The 21,387-nt window shown below is 38.1% G+C and overlaps 2 protein-coding genes across 8 annotated transcripts; both read right to left on the bottom strand.

Moving 5' to 3' along the window:
• Positions 1–538: 538 nt before the first annotated feature.
• On the bottom strand, positions 539–9,262 carry LOC131315509 (protein EMBRYO SAC DEVELOPMENT ARREST 30). 6 transcript variants are annotated; one of them, XM_058344606.1, is made up of 12 exons: positions 9,120–9,217; positions 8,930–8,975; positions 6,996–7,244; positions 6,801–6,885; positions 6,446–6,516; positions 6,260–6,348; positions 5,917–6,160; positions 5,123–5,235; positions 4,216–4,306; positions 3,545–3,673; positions 2,480–3,033; positions 539–1,467 (listed from the first exon to the last, which is right to left on the bottom strand). In XM_058344606.1, the coding sequence occupies exons 3-12, from the start codon at positions 7,164–7,166 to the stop codon at positions 1,020–1,022; spliced, it is 1,995 nt and encodes a 664-aa protein (XP_058200589.1). In that variant the 5' UTR covers positions 7,167–7,244; positions 8,930–8,975; positions 9,120–9,217; the 3' UTR covers positions 539–1,019. The 6 variants fall into 6 exon arrangements, with proteins under 6 accessions (XP_058200589.1, XP_058200588.1, XP_058200592.1 ...); XM_058344605.1 differs by lacking the exon at positions 8,930–8,975 and having other exon boundaries at positions 9,120–9,262; XM_058344609.1 differs by lacking the exon at positions 8,930–8,975 and having other exon boundaries at positions 539–1,486; positions 9,120–9,262.
• A 4,097-nt stretch (positions 9,263–13,359) lies between these two features.
• On the bottom strand, positions 13,360–19,900 carry LOC131315510 (cryptochrome-1). 2 transcript variants are annotated; one of them, XM_058344611.1, is made up of 5 exons: positions 18,811–19,900; positions 17,955–18,176; positions 16,834–17,540; positions 15,548–16,172; positions 13,360–13,565 (listed from the first exon to the last, which is right to left on the bottom strand). In XM_058344611.1, exons 1-5 carry the CDS (start codon positions 19,121–19,123, stop codon positions 13,558–13,560), a joined length of 1,875 nt encoding a protein of 624 aa, XP_058200594.1. In that variant the 5' UTR covers positions 19,124–19,900; the 3' UTR covers positions 13,360–13,557. The 2 variants fall into 2 exon arrangements, with proteins under 2 accessions (XP_058200594.1, XP_058200593.1); XM_058344610.1 differs by having other exon boundaries at positions 13,360–16,172; positions 18,811–19,391; positions 19,472–19,849.
• Between the last annotated feature and the right edge of the window lie 1,487 nt (positions 19,901–21,387).

A 21,387-nucleotide genomic window follows, 5' to 3' on the forward strand; every position in this document is an offset into this window, starting at 1 on the left:
AAATTGTGAACTAGTGAAATAAAATCTTTTCATGAAAGACCAGCAAATCCACGAAATCAAAACCTTTTGTGTTCCCATCAGGCAATAGACACGCATACTGGGTTTTGGGTTGCTGTTGTTTGAAGAAACACATACATAGATTGACTTGCATCCAGCCAAACTCGATGCATCCTTCAGAAATAATGCCATTCTGATGCTGAGATTCTACCATTGCAAAAACAAACGAAAAAAGAGTTTGATTTTAGATGAGAGCATATTCCATCTCTTGCGTACGCGTTTGCTGCACTTAAGGTGAACGACAGTTTATGGAGCAATGCTCCAAGGCGCTTCTCCCACCACACCCGCATTAATGCAGTGGGGAGGGGAGGGGCCCTGGAGTATTGTTTCACGGGCACCGAGTATCGGATCAGCTAGATCTTGTCCAACGCTCAGGTTCAAACGCAGGATAATTCAAAAAAACCAATCCAAGCATTAGTAATTTACAACTGATCCCTTTTCACAGGCAAAGGGTCATGATACCATTCACATTTTCCAGACGGAAGGGAAAGTATACTAGATATTAGGAAGAGTGCAATTAAATTGTTCAAAACTAACCTTTGAAACCACTACTTTCGCTTTCGGAGAAAGAACAATCTAGAAAAATTATACAGGCTGTGTATACCATGCGTGTTGATGGGAACAAGAAAAACAAACAAATACTAAAAGGAAAAGGACGATTCTCACTGCTGGTAAAAACAAGATACTTTTCGTAGGTAACGTTACCAATTCGTCCACAGGTGGCCCCATAGTGCTGGAACAAGACGGCAGATATGCTTTTATGCTGTGTTTTGTATACTGGTCCGACTAACAAAATTGATTCACCTCAAGAAAAGAATACCGACGTGGGCCGTCACACTGCCTCGACAAGATAAGCCCCCAGGAATCATATCTGTTGGCGCATGAGTTAGCTTGTGAGTAAAGCAAATCCCGGAAAAATTGAGCCCAAAAAGAATCTTTTACCATCTCTGTACGCCTATTTCCTAATCATTAGGATCCATTTCTTCATCTTGATCTAACAAAGGAGTTGTGACTGTCGTGCTTCCTCCATTATCCAACTCCGGTTGCACTTCGAAATCTAACTCATCTTCTTGAGATTCACTCTCATTAGCAGGGTTCTTTTGATAGCTAACTGTTTTAACACCTTCCTGCATCCATTTGGGGCACACGTTCTCCCCTTCGTAGGACAAGTGGTGATTAATCTTGTTCTTGTTTGTAATACTAGTGATCTCAGTGGGCTTGAGAATTCTGCAGGAGCATTCAGGAATGGGGTGAGAGAGGAATGAGGTTGGTTTTGATTGACGAAATTCCCTCTCAAGGCCCTCCTCACCCAGGCTTTTGTTCAGATGTTCCCGTACTGAAAGCGTCCAGTTACGCCTTGGATGATAAGGATTGTCTATCGAACTGTTGAAGAGTTCAGCAAGATATTTCCTGCTTTGAAGACCACATACTATGAGAAGAAAGATGAAAACAGAATTAACAAGATGATAAACTTTAAAAGATGATCACATAAATATGTTGACAAAATAAAGGCATGCACAAGTCTACTTTAGTCATTTATGCCGCTGTCAATGGATTCTGTGATCGAATGCCATTAGACAAAATTTCGCAATATGAGAGAGCCATTCTAAGAAGTGTAAAACCAGAATTACTCCAAGAAGTGTAAAAGGTGGGTTCAATTTGTTCCAACTTCAGCCACTCCAATAGCCAAAAAAAAAAAATTATAAGGACGTCTTTGGATCTTGAATTTGTGGAGGGAAAATAAGAAAGGGGACAAGTAGGAAAAGAAAATCAGAGCGAGCTAAAGTTCTCTCTTTTCAGTTGGACTTGGAAAATGAAAAGATTACGATTACAAAGACATCAAAATTAAGTATTTCATTTAGTTAACCAAAAAAGTTGTACATGGAAATAATCCCATTTCTCTTCCCTCTCTTTTTACATTTTAAAAAATCCAAACATACAGTCCGGTTCCTATCCACACCCTTTCCGTCCGCACCTCCCCTTTCCCGATCGAATTTCGATGATCCGAGCCGCTCAATGTATTCAGAACGTGATTTTAAGGGTACCCGCGAGAAATTGACAAAAAAAATGATCGGAAAGGGCTTGATTTGAGTAGTTTTTTTATTAAACCGTTCAATAAAAAACTGTTCGAATCAAGCCCTTCCCGGTCATTTTTTTTGCTGATTTCTCGCGGGCACTCTTAAAATCACGTTCTGATCACTTTGAGTGGCTCGGATCATCGAAATTCGATCAGAAAATGTGAGAAATGGGGAGGTGCGGACCACCTCCTGACCTGATCTTGACTGTCCAAACATATCGCAAAAAATAGCTAGAATCTTCAAATCAGATTATCATCTCCCTTCTATGTTAATAATTCCAGCAACCCATGAGATATTCTAACTGCATCCAAACCAGCAAAAAGAATTTCAAATGGTAATTTTACCTGTCTGGTCGATATGTTCTAGTAGATGCCATCTCATAAAGACGATGTCCCATTACCAAACTTGAAAAATCTGGCCACCCACTCCCATCAGCGTTGAAACCAGGAAAGAAGGCATCTGCTTCCACTGAAACAATATAATCAAGAGCATCCCATAACAACCTATGTGCTTGACTCCTCAAGTCAATGGGCGAAGAATCAGGTTCCGAATCCTTTTCTGCAACCCAACCATACCATCCTTCCTTTTCATGTCGATAAGTAGGTCTGTCGGGAGGTGGAGGAAGAGGCCGTGGACGAGGACCGGCTTTTTGCCATTCTTCTTTTAGCTGGTCCAAACTTTTGGCAGGAGGAGGCAGGGAATTATCCTCTGGAAATGGGATTTCTGGTCCAATTAAATTGGTTAGCTCTTGATTGCTGCATAAAGAAGTGCGATCCACCAAGTTGGTGTACATGGCACGTAAAGGGATCATAACCCGTTGACCACCAAAGGTTTCAGAACCCGCCAAGTAAATTCTGGTTTTAGGAGGGTAACCCAATGCCCGAAGGAGGAGTCCTACCTACAAAGACCAAGAAAAAGAAGACAAGCCTTGTACCCTTAGATTAAAGGCATAAAAGTGCATAATAAGATCCAAGTCCCAGCACAAAAGGAATTAATTAGAAGCACTGATACCATTGGAAACTTGGTAGGTAATATCAGTTCAAGATCCTGGGATTTTTTCCTATCAGAAGTAACAGTTTTGACACAAAATGAACTTCCAAGTAATTTGATCGACAAAACTGAATTGTTTCGTACCCCTCGCTCATCAGAAAATGAGTCAACCTACAGCGTCATATCTATGGGGCTTCAGGAACGATACACAGTGCACACCAAGAACGAGAGGGGAAAATATCTTCACAAAAGATTTTTCCAAACTCTACGATATTTCTATTAAGTTATCAAGGTCAAATAAATTTGCCTAAAAAAAAGGTCAAATAAATTTGCAACCTGTTTTGTGCATGGTTGATGGGGAATATGGAACACTGAGAACAGTGGTTACAGAAAAATAAGCAGACAACTAGTAGACATACGTTTTCAGGCATCAGGGGACAAGAGCCATTCGCTTTTCGGACATGTGAATCAACATTCAGTTCTTCCTTCACAATTCCTCGTTTAATCATCTGTGCCCTTCGGTATTGTATAAGTTCAGTGTGAACATCCTGCGAAAGTATCAAGAACATAGTCAGACACAGAAATTAAACTAAAAAATCAGAAAAACAGAGTCATAAATGACATGAAAGAAATTTTGAATAATCGGTGCCTCGTATTTGTGCAGATTCTTGATATATAATAAAAAAAAACATAACAATGCCTCCTAATTTTGTGCTGGCAAACGCTTACAAATCATTTGACAGCTTTATCACATCAACCTACACTGAACTCCAGCAAACATATCCCCTGTAATCTTTTTCGGCAACATTTTAGCATGTGTATGTTTCTATGAAAATAGCTAATGATACCAGCACATATTAATCACTGAAGGAAACACGAACAGGGTGAAACCATCAACATATTTGAGAAGCCATAGCATCTTTCTTTGAGAAAGTGAACCAAAAGACCACAAACTTCTTATGTTATCCAACACATCAAGATGGTCTGTATGCTCTAACAGCTAATCTTGGTCTTGGAAATAGGTTTCGTACTGAACCAGCCAGCTCATAATCAAATCCCAACAAAACAAGGAGAAAATTGGGAAACTAACCTGAAAAAGTTCGGCACAGCCATGATATGCCAAGGTATCTCTCACAAGGCCAGGATTGAAAGCAAGGTAAGGTTGGCCTAAAGCTCGTAACCTGTAATGGAAAAGTTACTTTCAAATCAATCATCCAACCGAAAGAAAAATGTTACAACAAAAAGAAATAGCAGTTCAAGAAAGAGCAAAAAATTCATTTCACGAGAGAAAGCTAAATCAAGCCAACGGATAAAGAATCATATCCCAATTGATGCAATACATCATGAATAGGACTACCTATTCTAAGTGCGCAATTAATGGTGTCCCTGAGTGGCCCTGAATTTAGGTTCAAACTTGAATGCCTCGATGCAAGCCATAATCTAAATCAACTAAACACGACTTCCATCTGGGAATCCCATTCCAAATAATGGAATGATTAAACCACTTGCACTCCGGCGGAAAAAAAGAGGACAGTGGCCTCTTACTACGATTAAAACTTTTCGAGCTCAATAATGCATGAAATATCAGTCATACACACAGGCCAAAGCAGATTCCATAATCAAATTTTTAACCAGTGTCAAGCATTCTTAACTGAATTTTTTTCATCTCACACTAGCAAGACCAAAGGTAGGACAACTGAAGTGGGACAGTCAGCATGTTCATGTCGCTATTCTAACCAAAGAACATTTGTAGCAGAATTGATCTTCCATACAAGTCCTTCAACCACTTGGTTCACATTTTTCAACTTAAGATGCAAATCTATCCTCCCACATAGATATTAGACAGATTTGTACAAAAGATGCTGAAAAAACTTAAGGCCCGAGTATTTAGAGGGAAAAGCTGAAATGACTGTATGATGTTAGTTTCCCATGCAAAGAAAGAATACTTCATGTTTCTCTGTTGCTAACAAAAAAGCCAAGCAATAAAATTTTCTTACCTTTCCACCATTAGGTGTCCCAGTGCCAAAATTCCTGGGCGGAAAAGAAGTGCATGAAATGCTACCCGACATCTGAGCCTCTGATACTCAGCTAAGCGAGAGGGAAGGATGGGCTAGAAAGAAAACACAGACAAGTCTATCTTAGTTGACGAACATATCATAATAATAGCCATTGCAAAGGATAAGAATGAAAGTACAACATTCAGGTTAGAGTTAAGATAATATTAAAGACTTCTCAAAAAGTCCAAATCAGCTAAAAGACAGAATATATGACGAGATTAAAGACGAATAGAGCTTTATGATGGCTAATATTATATACTATCTTAGCCTCATTAACTAACATGATTCTGGAAATCTAGTTCACCAGCGATATACTCTAATTCACAGGGTTTACTGGAACGTGAAGTACGGATTCATCAATAAAACTACCTAAAACAGATAATGTACACATGAATACACCGATTCTACAAACTGCATTTCAAATCCACGGTGGTGTCACAGGCAACCCTCCTTTGTCTTCTTCCATGATGTCTACAAACCAGCTACTTAAAGGCTGCTTTGTTCAATGGAAGCACCCAACGAGCCTTGACAATAATTTCACCCGTTTGGTAACTGCGAAGACGGTGCTTTTGTGTGTTTGCGAGAGAGACAAAGAGAGAGATGTTGTAGTCCTCTACAAGGGCCGCCATAAAGAAGAAATATCTCTTCCGTGATTGGTTTCAAGGGAAAAAGACGAGACAAACCAACCACTAAGGGTAAAAAACAAAGGGAAAAGGACAAGGACCACAAGGTACCTGTAGGCAGCCTCCATCATAGAGCACTAATCCAACAACCTTTGCTTTCTTTAACTTCGGCAACACCTCTTTCATGTAAAATGTTGGAGAATCTGAAGTTTTGGGCTTAAAGATTGGGAACTGTTTCAGTTTCCTAAGCTCATTCAACTCTGGGGGCAGGCTCTTTACAATAGTCACATCCTTTATGAGTCCTGCTATGAACTGATCCTCATTGTAGAGATATGAAAAACTCTTGAACTTGGAACTGCACAACATTTGGAAAAGAAAGATTATTTAATGCATGCAAAAAAAAAAAAATTACACTCCATGTCATTCGGCTTTTGATAACTGAACTGAGGAAAACCTGATGCCTTTCCCATGTGTACTTTCTTGAATCTCTGGAATGACAAGTGTGGCATTTAGAAGCCTGGAGATGGTAACAAGATCACAAATCTAACAAATTGGCAAACGCATCACAAACTTCCAGTTAGAACAAAAACACAATTAAGAAATCCCCAAACAAAAAATATCACAATTACTAGGGATGTACCGAGTTTCGAATCTTCTCGAATCCACCAAAAATTTTGGCATATATGAAACCATTATTCTGCACAGTTGGAACTGCAACATGGAAAGAAAGGTTAAGGTTCAGTCTCATATAACCGAAGGCTGAAGCTTGAATAGTAAGGATATATATGACCTGTTGATAATTTTCAAGGGAAAAAAGTAATTAGAGGTCCTAATTGTCATGGACTCTGGCACACATTGTTCTGATTTATACCAACTCTTCCAGCATTACCTTGTAACCTTAGTTGTCCATGACCTTATGATCTAACACACAATGGTATCAATTCCATAATGATCCTAATTCGTCTTGTCAACAAGAACCTGAGGCAAGGCATTACCAGGATATCCACTTCGAGGATTGGCATAAGGCTGCAACGATTCAAGAGATGCAACATTTTTCCACAACTTGCTATATCCAGCGCCCTATAGCAATTTGAAGATAAAAAAGGAAAAACATCTGAGGATGATGAAAATGAAATCTATCAGGACAACGAGTATCATGAAAACTACGAAAACAGGAATAAGTGTGTTACCTGTCTCCCCTCGATGTTCACATTTAAATCCTCAGTAAACCCTGTTATTGCACTGTAGCGTACTAGATCGGCACTTGAATACTTGGCTAGAAGCAAATGAACTAGCAAAGAGACGAAAGACAAAACCAGTCCTCCTAGTGCAACCCATTTTATTTTGGATTTGACCAACATCTTGATTTACACCAAGGCATTCCAGAAACCTAAACGCACAGTTTCCCCGGCATTAGAGCCCTGGCATCCAACATAAAGCTGAAAACACGATATAAATGAGATGAGATTCCAATCAATATCACCTGATATGAATGTGGTCTCTCTTAAAGCAACACTCACACGCTGATAGAATTCGACATATGTATCACAAATGCTAGTCTTAAGAAGCAAATGACGAGAAAGAGACCAGTCTTGTCTTTGAAGACAACACCAAATATACTGATTGCCCATGGATTGGGCATATAACAAACTAAACCAGTAAAACAAACAATTTTATCTGAAAAATATTAACTGTACAGATTGATACTTAACAAAAAAAATTGTACAGATTGACTACCAAATATCAGCTACATTCTACAAGGCTAAAAGCCAAGTAATATATGATTAAAAAGTAGATACAATCAAGTAGGGTGAATTGGAATGACCATTTCATATGAGCGATTTTGAAATCCTTCATGGTGAGGATTGTAGTCATAAAACGATCATTAATGTATCTATCTCTTCCAACTCTATTATATGTGCCTCTCTATTTTTCACAAGCCACCTATAGCTAAACCAATAATACTATAAATAAAACCAACCAAACCGAGGTCAAGTCCCAATTAATCATAACAAAAAAATGTGAATGGTACCAATTGACTATAAATTATCAGCTACATTCTACAAGGCTAAAATCAAGAATACGATAAAAAAAAAAAAAGGTAGATACAATCAAGTAGGCTGAATTTGAAAAGGCCATTTGAAAGGAGCGATTTTGAAATCCTTCATGTTGAGGATTGTAGTCGTAAAACAATGCCAATAAGGTATATCTCTTCTAACTCTAATCTATCTCCCACTCAATTTGATAAACCACCTATAGCTAAACCTATAATACTACTCCGTATAACTAAACCCAAACCAAACCAAGGTTTAAGCCCCAATTAGTTTGGAAAGGCTGCATGAATCTGCTTTTACCATTTCCAATGCACAAAGAAGGTGGGTTGGGGCTTTTTGAGCTCCGTTATCAAGGGTGTATTACTTAAGTTTAAATTGACACTAAATGCCTTCATTCTCAGATCCAGATCTCTCCAAAACGGAGCCTAAAACAAACAAATTTGACTGAAAAATGTTTAACTTTTCCGATCGACTACAAAACACATCTACATTCTGCAAGGCTAAAATCAAGTATGATAAAAAGTAGATGCAATCAAGTAGGGCAAAATTTATATGGCCATAACACCATTTGGTATGAATGATTTCATAATCCCTCGTGATTGTAGTCATAAAATGATGCCAATAGTGTGCATATCTCTTCTAACTCTAACCTATCTTCCACTCTATTGTTCACAACCCATCTCTAGCTAAAACCTACACTACCATTACTTAAACCAAACCAAACAGAACCAAGGTTTAATCCCCACTTAAATGGTGTGGCTATATTCAATCGGGTCGGTTACGCGAATCTGTTGTCACGGCTACGTGATCAAACCTATAATACCATTTCTGAAACCAAACCGACCCGAGGTTTAAGCCCCACTTAAATGGTGTAGCTAGATTCAAACCGGGTCGCCTACGTGAATCCGTTTTCGTGACTACGTAATCAAGGGTGTAATACTTTAAGTGCAGATTCACACTGAAATCCCTTCAATTCCAGATCCACATCACCCTCCAAACGCAGCCTAATGATTGCATGAAAAATAAAAAATAAAACGCTATTATAGGAGTATTTGAAGCATGGGCGTCACCTTAACTGGAGGCATTTGAAACCCAGATCCAGCTCAGTTTTCTTAACTGACCAACCGGAAAAAAGTATGAGTGTCACGAAGGAGCATGTGCTGGTAGAGAGAATCCGACGCAGAGAAGTGACTGGTTTTACGTCTCTAGCAATTCCCTTCTCTGGGTGCCCCGTGTGTGTGTCTGAGAGAGAGAGGGTACCTGGTCGGTGGAAATATTTTGGGCTGACGATGATCGCCGATCGCGTTTTACTCCCCTTAATTACTACGTTTTTTTAATCAGTGCAGATCCTAGGACTTGAAATCGAAATCTTCCGCATCAGACCGACCATGGCTCCACCTAACAAGTCTTAACAAATACACAAATACTTACACGAGAAAAACTATTCCCACGGAGCTACGTGAATAAGTTTTTACGGAGGTGAATTACGCGCGTACATTTCGGTTTTGGCCGTCTAAAGTCAAAACAGACGATTGAAATCGCGCGGTTTTGTGAATAAAAGAATCACGGTCCCTCCGTGAATAAGTCATTCTCCACTTATACACACTCACAAAATATGTAGAGCCCACATGCGTCGCACATCTCAGTAGATGTGGGGCCTACTGTTTTGAGAGAGTGCGTGAGATGATTTGTGGGGCCATTTTGAAGATCCATATAAATTAATCGGGTTCATTAAATTGAAAATAATTTTTTCATATAGTTCAGGAAAAAAATCAACTCAATCACAGAAATGTAAGTATGTGATTCAATTTATAATTTATTAATTTTCACTTATAATTTTAGAAAATCAACTTAAAGTGCTTGATTCAATACTCTAACTTTTCGATCAGAATTTAGAATTTGTTTGTTACCTATGAAAAAGGAAGAAAAAAAAAAAAGGAAATAATTATCTCTTGTTTGGTTTGAAAGGAAACAAGAAGAAAAATAACAAAAGCAAAGAATCACTTTCCTTTCCTTTCTTTTGTTTTTTTGGTTTTTTTTTTCCATTTCTTTTCCCTATGTTCCAAACAGGCCCTTAGGATCAAGCACTTCAATTTATTCGGTTAAGTTAATTTTTCGTGGGGCACTTGAAATTTTTGTTATCACCTAATGAACGACTTGAATTATTTTTGCAGAACGTCGAAGTGAAGCCAACCGATCGTTTATGCACAATTGTGCCCATTTTGTCTATACTCTCCTTTAACTTCTCAAACTATTCTACAGTACAAAAACCCAATTTCATCATCATACATTAAAGTACTCACCATAATATGTCACAATTAAATCATACATCACCATATCTGTATGTATTTTTATACCGATTTTAATTGGGTCCATGCTTGTTGATCGTGACATTGGTCGCGCAGGCGGTTTCCAAATTTTTTGGAGGTTGGGTTGGATCTGAGTATAAAGTTTTAAATTTTTTTTTATTTATTTGAATCGCCCCGATTCCACTCCGAAAGTATAATAGTTTTATAATTTTGACTCTAGTCCTATAAAAAACATGTACCCCTTCATTTACTCACTAGGGGAAATTATCATTGACTTGGGATTGTACTGCTAACATACAAATTAGGGGGAAATTATCATTGACTTGGGATTGTATTGCTAACATACAAATTAGGAAAATTAAGATGTTATGCTACGTATTCACATAATCTAAATTTCAAATATTACATTGTGTTTTGCTCTTTGAAAAGTGAAATGAACAAATACTATCCCTATTTGCCAAGATTAATTGAGGTGTACAAAAGCTACTCCAACTGCCCTAAGTTATCATTAAAAAAAAAGTAACTATTTCTACTAAACTTTTAACTTCTTTTTTTTTTTTTCAAAAGTGAAAAGATTGTATTGATAAACGCCCAACGGCACTTACAAAACGAGGATCATTATAAAGAACTTGGACAAAACCAAACTAATCGTCTAACAAATACAAAATAAGTAAATCACAAGGCGCGCAATTGATATCTTTCATCCTAACCCGGCCAGATATGGCCTGACACAACGATACTTTTAAACTGCTTAACATCTAATTAGGAGTCTCAAACGAGAAAAAATGCAAAATTAAGGACAAAAGACACAAAATACCCAGACGATTAGATGCACTCCACCCAAGTATGAAGTATGAACGCACCAATAAACTCCCAAGAAATATAGATCTGTCAAGCCTCCATGGGTTGTCTCGCCAAAGACATCGTGTATCGATAGAGTGCTAAAGCACATATATCATTGTGAAGCAACCTCGATTGAGAGAACCCGATCTGTAGACAAAATTCATCCAAAGACGAAACTAATAACTCTCGTTGAACGAGAGACAAAACTCTCATAGATCAGACGACAAGTCGTTGATCCGGAAAGACGGAAGGAAAAAAAAACAAAGAAAGGAAGTCGGTAGTACTATGGCTTCTCCCTCCCGCCGCCACACACGGGTATGAAACTCACGGGGGGAAGAAGGAAGAAGAGGAGTTGTGGTGGCTAGGATTGAGAGAGAAGAGGAGAGAGAGAGAGAGAGAGATAGGCCGCGGTTTTACTTTGAGTTTTTACTAAACTATTAAACTTACGGAATCAAATCCAACCAATCTTTTTCGACTACAAAGTGGAAACTCTCGTTAGAAAAATTCAAAATCAAACGCTTCATAGATTGACTATGCGTTGAAGTTTGAAAACCCCTCTCTTCATTATCTTAAATTTAATAGGATTGTTTCCCAATTATTACCAATCACGAAATGAAGATTTCTGTTTCATATGTATACTAGCGCTTGCCCGTGCCTACGGCACTACCCATCCCGATTGGAATTGATTTGTACCCTTCCGCTAGATTCAAACCATGAGCAAAAGCTTGAAAGGCGGGTCAGTGCCGTCGTGAGTGGTGGAGGACAGTGAATGAGAAAAGGGCGCATGAGAATATGAGAGATGGTCTGGGTGAGGTAGTGTTTGTGTGGGGTCAGAGAGAGAGAGAAGGAGAACTCTGTGTAATTTTGATCGGTGGCAATTATGTAATTAAACGAAAGAGGCTGGACAATTTAATAAAAGGGAAATTTCACCCCAACCATTAGATCAATTCAATTTCAACCATTGCAACAATTGTCCCCACACCATTGTGTTTTATAATAGAGAAGTGAGGAATTCGAATCCAAGTTTAACACCGTCGCTGCAGTTTCTGAACATGTAATTTTGAACACATGTTTATTACAAAAAGTCTAGAAACACAACTTTAAAACGAACCAGTGTTTCGAGCCTCCGATGTATATATGTATAAGCTCATGTGCATGCTTGGGTGCAATTGCATCCGGAATCAATGGCGTTGCCAGGAATGGATGTGAGCCAACAGTTATGAACATCCAATCCCAAAAATAAAATAAAAAAACAGTTGTGAACATGTGGTATTAGGAAGTTATAAATCTTAATGGAGTACGTTGTGTCGAGAATTTGAGAAAAATTCATATAAAATTTACTTATATAAACCAAACTAGAAGCAAAAAACCAAACTGAGATTCCAGTGGGGTCACTGGCCCCTACTGGGTCCTTATTGCCTCCGCCACTATCAAGAATTGCGTTTTAAAGGTAATACCGACTTACTAGTGATCCATGAATTGCGTTTTAAAGGTAATACCAACTTTCTAGTGACCCATCAAAGGTAATACTGGTAGTAATGCCATGTTTTAGGATTTTCAGATCTAAAGAAAGCAATAAAGTTGTTTTACAATACTCCCTCTGTCCCTTTTTTAGAGTTCAGTATTTTATTTTATACTGTCCCTCAATAAGTGTCCATTTTGTAAAGTTTATCGGTAAAAGTTTGTGAATTTTTCATTTTGCCCCTAAAAGTAGATTCCATTTTAAAAAATTTAGCGGGTAAAAATGTAATGATGATGTCTTTATAAAGGGTAAAGAGAAAAAGTGGAGGTAAAAAATAATGTGAAAGGTTTAATAAGTTGGAGTTACGAAGCGGAACACTTAAAAAGAGACGGAGGGAGTATTATCTTGATAGCATATTCAATTTTTGTTTTCCACAAAATAAAAACTAAAGTAGGATTTATTTATCCGTATTCAAAGAGTGGAACTTTAGACTCTATATAAAGCACTTCTAGAGTGGAAATTTGTACGCTATGTAAAGCACACTACAAAACGAAACGAAACCAAACATATAGCATATCCATGAGTAACATAAGAAAAATAAATTTAACCAATACCCTCTGGTATTGCCCGGTACTGAAAGAGAAAAATAAACTTAAAAATAGTCCTGTATGAGTGGTATCACTTGGTATCGGCCATTACTAAACGGTATTCGAGCCGGAGCAAAATTAGTTGTGTAAGATACCAGAGTCGGTTAGTACCAGTACGTACGGGATTCAAAACCTTGATCCGCAAGGCATGGACAAGAAAAGCATTAGGTTCTACGTTCCGTATTTTGCATGGAAGTTGAATGTTACGAATCAAAGTCCCCTGTGATATAATCAAATCCTTGCAAAACAAAACATTTTCATTGACAAGTAATTATAGCACAACACAATATTCTAGTCATACAAAAGCACAATACTGTCAGCTAAGCACATTCTAATCATACAAAGTATATACAATACTCTCAGCTGCATTTTTGCTACTGAACGATCCTCTCTTTCTTTATGAACAAGTAGTTATGGAATGAGGAGACATCAACCTCCTAATCTCCTGCAACGAAGTCGAAAAACATTAATGGAAAAGGAAAAAAGAAACTGAAGGATAAGAAAGAAAGAAAAAAGATAAGAGACAATCGTCGCATATATATATATATATATATATATATATATATATATATATATATAATGTTTTGTTCTTCAACATCATAAAAGAGAGTCCAGTGTGTAAAGTATACCACACTCATTTTTCAGAAGTAGCCTTGTTAACCATTCATTTGCATATGGGTACATACGTGAACTATAGATCATTCCGGATGGATAGAAAACAATAAGGTTTCTTCGAGGTGTAAACTCGAGTCATTTACTTGTTTTCTCAATGTTCTAACATCCTTGTGGATGGACAAATGAGATTCGGTTCATAGGCCAATTCCAAAAAATGAATTAACGCATGGTCGTGGTCTGGATGAACTTTCCTTATTTGGCTAAAAGCCTAAAACTGGTAACCAAGAATAACATTAGAAACCATGGCACTTTTTCTGGTCAAAACCTGAAGGGAACCGAAGGAGGCGGCAAACATTCTCCTCCACCCTCTTTCATGAAGGATTGTTTCTAGTGATGGCCTCTTGTTCAGACTGGGTTGCCACCTACACAAAGAATGCTATCATGTAACGAACTTTCATCCACAACATAGAACTTTTTGAGGAAAAAGAGAATTCCCCCAATCGAGTGAGCTCCTTTTGAACAATCTAACGGAGATTGGCCATTCTTGGACACCATGCAAACATACTCGATCTCCCCATGAACCTCAACAGAGCTTTGAAGACTCATAAAATCATCTGTTGCACCAATTACTAACTCCCATCACTACAAATCCCAAATGCAAAATGCGCTCAAAACCACTCCATCTGAGGATGACACACCAACCCATGTAGGAGAAGCCTTTTGTATCAACACAACGGCTACCTGAAAGAGGTGGGAAAACCACTCCTTCAAAACAACTGCCCCACATTACGTCATGGCAAAGCTAAACCCCCCTGGCTATACCAATTAAAGATGCCTAGCTCCCACACCTATCTTGTTAAAGATGTTTATTAATCTTTTACACAGTAAATTTTTTCCAGCTAAAAGTATACTTCCTTGCATATCCATTCTTGTCATGAAGATAGGGTCAACTGCTTTAACCATTGTGGAGGGCTTCAATTATTTGGAGAGTATATATTTCTTCTAGGGCCTTTGGAATCTTGGAAAAGAGAACTGTTTAGTTCATTAGCAGGCAATTGATAAAAGAAGTTCTTCGTTTGCAGGATATGGACAAGGGAAAAACTTTTGGATACGGAGGATTTTTCTTTTCTATGTGGTTGAGCGTCTTACTCACCTAATGGCAGGCCAACCCCACCCTCCCCCAACGTCTATCCCTCTCAAGGGAAAAACACAACTCGGCTACTTACCAAACAAAGCTGAACAGCCCAACTGACCAATTCCAAACCTTCCTTAACGGGATAAACATTGTAAAACTATCAACATGCATAACTTTTGTTGTTCAGTACAGGTTTATAAAAACATTTAACATCAACCATTTGACTGATATTGCCAAGGCAATTCGACATACTTGCGTGCACATGAACAAAGTTCAATCCTAGCATCAACAACTTCCTGTACTGAGAGGGAAATTTATGTGTAGACGTTTTTTCTGCTCCATAATATATGCTTGCCATATATGATATCATCCCCTAGGCACCTTTTAATTCAAAGCACCTTATAAATAATTTGAAAACAAAAGATTGCATCATTTGTTAACTTCGATTTTCTGCCAACTTTTTCCTTTCTTTCTGCTTTCCTGTTTTCCATTTTCACTACTTTTTACAAGGAATGAATGGGTTCATTATGCACAGTAGCCAGGAAACCAATAAGATCGTAGTATTTAGAGCATATGCTAAAAGAAAATCAATATCACAAGAACATGCAGGTTTTCAATTTCAAAAGGATGGTAGATAACTCAAGCATATTTTCGATAAAAAAAAAAAAGAAACTCACCATATTTGCTTGAACTCTGTTCCATGGTGCCTTTTGGTGATGCGGAAGAAGATGGTACAGAGAACGAATTTATGCTGGTAGTTGCCTGCTTCTTAGCCGAAGAGGACTCAGCTGTAGAGCTCAAGTCATCATCCAAAATTGATTTTCCCACCATATCCTCGCAATTTGGCAACTCATTTTGTAATACTATTTCGTCGTCATTGTACTTTGGTCTCTTTCTATTGAGCAATTCATTCTTCAAATTTTGCACTGAGGGCACCTTCTGATCATTAGATGAACTCGTGGGGCAAAAAGTTCTTCCCTTCAAAACCACCTTTGGAATATCCAAAGCTTCCATACTGTCAGCGTTATCAACAACTTCTTCGTTTGTCCCATTTGAGTTCTTCACCCGAGAGGCCAGTTCAATTTCCCGCATGATGCTGATAGCGTCAGTCAACCGATCTCTTGCTGATTCTATATCCACAATAGGGTTTGGATAGTTTAATCCTAGTTCAACCCCAGCTGATTTAAGAACGGTAAGGGGTGCATCCCAAGGATGATGGATCCACTCGTTTGGAACTCTTGCTAGCTCAGGCAACCAGTGCCTCACGTATTCTCCCTCTTGATCACAATTAAAGCCTTGAACCTAACCCAAAAGTTTCAAAAAAAAAAAAAAATTACAATTAGGGAGCCAACCATAGCGAGAATCTACAACTTGTTTTCCTCATCACTATTTGATCGTAATCACCATCAATCATCGTTAATCTGTAGTTCATTACATCTTGGTCATTGTGTTGGCAAAAGAATTACGTTTAACCAGCCTTTTGGAAAGTGAACATGAGAATCTCAACAAAGCTGTGAAGTTGAATAGAAATATCACGAATTTTCTTGTGGTCATTAATATATCCTTATAAGTTATATCATTCATTTTAATTTAAAAGGAACCTAGACATGGCTAAGACCATAGTGTCCAATACCTCATGATGTCCTTTCACCAAAAATGAACTAATAAAATAAAATGACCCGTAAATAGGAAGCTATCCTTTTTCTATTGATGGCCTTGAGGAAGCATTCACAAGATTTCTGGAAGCCAAAAAAAGGTACAAAATAGTCCCCCCCCAAAATATTATGTGGATAGTTTATCAGTTTTCCAACTATGCTATAACTGCAAAATTTGTTGCCAACAATTAATGTCCTGTCTATAAGATCTTGCGAGTTTTAACTTTTAAGTTTGGAATACACGGCATCTTGATTCATCATGAAATAAGACTTGAAAATGCCTCGAAAGACAATGGATCTTAACATACCTGTGGGCTATCTAAACACTCCAGCTCATGCCCATCTGGCAAACTCCCTGAGATGTATTGCCAGCCAAGAATATCACTTTCCAAATCTGCGTCCAAAAGCGTGTCCCAGAAGTACTTCATTCCCCATTGCCACGGAAGAAGTAGAAACTTAACACAGAAACTCGAAACAGTCACTCTTATCTTATTGTGAATCCACCCGGTTGCCCAAAGTTCTCTCATTCCCGCATCAACCAAAGGGTAACCAGTCCGACCCTGTCTCCAAATCTTGAAAAGGGCATGGTCCGCACGCCAAGGGAAATGTTTCAGGCTACTTAACAACGATCTTTCATGAGTAAATGGAAAGTTGAAACAAATGTACCGAGAATATTCTCTAAGCCCAATGGACCTAAGGAAAAGAACCGCACTTTCTTTTCCAGCAGTATTCTCTTCTCTCAACCAGAGTATCTGCTTCAGTCGCACGCAATGGAAAACTTTCCTCACACTTAATTCCCCAAAATGAAGATAAGGAGATAAAAGTGAGGTGGAGCTTCCCCAAACCTTTAGCCTATCTTTGGAGTAGTCAAGCAAATGATGTTCAACAAATTCACTTAGAGCCTTGTCAGCATTGCTCCAACCTGGAGACCATCCTCTTCCTAACAAAGCATTACTTGATTTTTCTGATTCTTTTTCAAGACCTAAATCCTCAATTGAACAATTTTGAACTGCTCCTGTAATAACATACGGGAAACAACAAACAAAGTTTAAGTAGTATGTTTTCTTTTTCAAATCGTCTCCTCTGTAGAAGTTCTACTTTTTTTAGTACAAATCCCTTGCAACACCAACAGCAAATTTTCCAAATATTGCATCTGCCTAACTTGTTCTTTACTGCTTAGAAATTATTATGAATCCTTTTATATAATGTAGGCAACGTACAAATCAAATTAACACTACAGACTAATATCACATTCTGATCGTATTCTACATCCACTATCCTTTTGGGATTTCATATCCGATAGAAATTAAATCCAGACAGCAAAAGTTTCAACGAAGGATTTATAATCCACCCCTAATGCTGAAATCCGGGCACACAAAAGGCCCTCAGTGCATTTTCATTTTACACAGTAAATACAGCCACAACCTACCTGCAGCTGGCACTAACTGCCATGGAGGAAGATGTGAAACTGGTTCCAGTTGCATTTCCAGGCACTTGTTCCAATATGCATCAAAGGTCGTAAAAGCATTGCCTTCATCATCATATATTTCCCATGGTTCGTACAACAAATCACCATTGTAGCTCTGCACAGATATGCCAAGTTCAACCAGCGTTTGTTTGATTTTGTGATCACGAACAAGTGAAACAGGATCTGGAAATCAGGAGAAATCATAACATGTAAAGAAGTCCTCTAATTAATTAAATCAGCCAGAAGTTGAATGTCTTATCAGTGCAGCAACTGAGTCACTCGCTATGGCTGCTTGAGTTTCAACTACTTGGGAAAACAAGAAAAATTATCACAGCAAGATTATGGGTAGTTCAATTTCCAAGACTCAAGGGTGTTATTGTATTGCTTAGATTTAATATCTCAATGACCATTTCCTTTTCCAGATTTAGTCAATGACCATTTCCTCTTACAGATTTAGTCAGGACTTTCAAACAGAATGCTGATCAAGCGACTACATGACGAAGAGGAGAAGTTTCGAATTCAAAAGGTCAGAAGATGTTTTACCTATGACATGATTTTCCTATTTCTAGACTGTCTACCTTCATCCATACAAGCCCACCTTCAATAACTTGCTTTTAACTTTTTCGAAATACACATTTCACCATTCACAATCCATTTTAAGTACCAATAGAAATGCTCAAACTATCCTGATGCTAGACTACCAAAAAAGGATCATTTAAGCACAAAATAATGAACCGCATCCATGAGACTTTTTGGCATCTGACATCAATATAGAAGGAAGAAATTCGAAATTAAGAAAAAAAGGAACTAAGCATACCATAAAGATGGTTATACACTACTTTTGTCGCCCCGGTAGCATCGACGCAATCCAAAAGAGCAGAAAGAGTACTCTGGGCTTCAATCAGCACAAGTTCAGCTCCAAGAGATCTCAAGGACTTCTCCAAATAGGCAAGAGATTGCTTAAGCCACCACCTCGAAACTCGACCGGGGTAGAATTGCCCTTCTTCTTTTGGGCACCATATATACACAGGAAACACAGACCCATCCCTAGCAGCAGCAGCTAAAGCAGGATTATCCTCTACTCTCAGATCCCTCCTGAACCACACTATGGTTTTAGAATTACCACCCATACTAGAAAATTCAGATCTTTTGGCTCAAATCAAAGGCTCTTCTTATAACTACCAAGATTATAAAGGCTTAAACTTTTAGGTATCAACCCTTTTTATCTCATACTGCTCTCATAAACTTCTCCCCAAGTTTTTTTTTTAAGTGTACGAACATCAACAAAATTCATATGGTCATGGATTCAATCTAACCACATAACAGCATCAAATTCAAGAAACCCATGAGGCACACAAGATTTTGGGATCTGGGTTTAGGCCAAACTGCCTGAAAAATCTACTATAGCACCCAAAAAAGGTCCAAATCAGCTCAAACCAGAACTGGAAACTGCACAGTCATGAATCAAGAAAACTGACCTAAAACCCAGATCAGCTTAAACCTGTCCGCAATGAAACCAAGCATGAATCCCTTCACATGAGCGATTCACATACCCATTGACCAAATTACAAGAAGCAACACGAAAACTGGTACTAGAAGAGAGCAATTCAACTGACGAGCACTTCTTGAAACTCTTCTTGCTTCTTCGTAGAACTGATAACACGCGCGTGGACGAGTAGATTTCGGTGAAACGCAAGATCAGATTTCACGTGACTACCGAGAAGGGGAGCAGGAACCGAGACATACGTCCGTGATTCCTTATTAAACAATGTTATCCGGAAGCCAATTACTACTAGTAGCATATAAAGGAAAAGAAAGAGTCTTTGAAAGACGGACGGGAAAACGATAAACGTAAAGCACAGAGCTTTCTGCGCGGGGCCACCAGCACTCTCTCTTATGTAGGAGTACTCCATAGAAAATTCACACGTACACGCAGCTATGCATATAGTGCAGTCGGCTCACCAGCAATGAATAATCACAACTCGGTTAAACATCACCAGTAGGGTAGAGTAATTTTTCGGGATAACACGTGGCGTTGTCACTTTCTACTATATACCGATATACGTAGCCACAAGTTGTACATAGCTGAGATATTATTCATTTTTGTTGGGGCATTTAGAGAGTATCACATGAAAACTTCACGTGTTAGTCTGTGAGTATCCAATAATAGGTCTAATAGTTGAAAAAATTATTCAATGCCTCTGGGGTGTTGTCACGTGGTGTTTCAGATCCTTTTATTTCCGTATCTCTACGTGGACCTCACGATTAGAGCATCCGCAATGGGAACTATCAAAATCAATAACCAAAATATGTCACGTCAGCATTTGATCATCTATTTAGTTCATAATCAAACTTAACAACATCTACCTTCACATTGGTTATTCTTGCATCCCTAACCAAAAAAAACCCCACAATACACAATGCATATATGTCCAATCGCAAATAAGTTTCAATCACGCACCAGACCATACCAAATTATTCGTCTCGATAATATGATTCCAATGTGGGGTGTTTTTTGAGTTATTGAGTTTTGAGTTTGGTTATTGGTAAAAAGTTGTTAAGTTTGGTTATGGAATGCATGGAATTTGGTTATTTGCTAAAATACTTGTAACTTTGCTTATTACAATGTGGAGTGTTTTTTTAGCATTGTAATTAAGTTTGTTTATCCACGCATATTTGCTTATTACAATAAGGATGCTCTTAAGTGTATGAGTATGAGTCCTATCTAAATGTGCGGTGATAAAGTACTTTGGGACATCACATGTTGTGCCCCATTGGCACTGAATAATTACTCTAATTATTACTCCCTCTGTCCCTTTTTAAGTATCCTGCTTCGTAATTCCAACTTATTAAAAAGACATCATCATTATACCTTTCACATCAATTTTTTCCTCCACTCTCTCTACTTACCCATCATCATTACACTTTTACTCATTTACTTTTTAAAATGGAATATACTTTTAGGGACAAAATAGACAATTCACCAACTTTTACCTAGTAACTTTACAAAATGGACACTTATTAAGGGACAGTCCAAAATGGAATACCGGACTATAAATAAGGGACGGAGGGAGTAGTAGAGTATTTGGATCCAATAACTACTTTGTGATTTTATATAGATTTCTATGATCATATGTGGTAGTGTTCTGATGACAATATCCGTAATTTATTTTGCAGAATAATAGTTTGTCAATTTAGATGAGAATCTCAAACACCCTGTCTAAAGTCAATTTGTGGAATTTTGGTATAGTTCATGTCCCATCATGTATTTTCAATAATATCTTCCCAAACCAGAACAAAAACTTATAACGTGAAAAGTGGGTGGTTTCAAATACCCTCTATGTGGAGTTTTTTTCTTTTTTCATTTTCCTCAATCGGTAGCGCTCTATGTAGA

The sequence above is a fragment of the Rhododendron vialii genome, chromosome 2a (assembly GCF_030253575.1).
Source record: "Rhododendron vialii isolate Sample 1 chromosome 2a, ASM3025357v1".
Taxonomy (NCBI): Eukaryota; Viridiplantae; Streptophyta; class Magnoliopsida; order Ericales; family Ericaceae; genus Rhododendron; species Rhododendron vialii.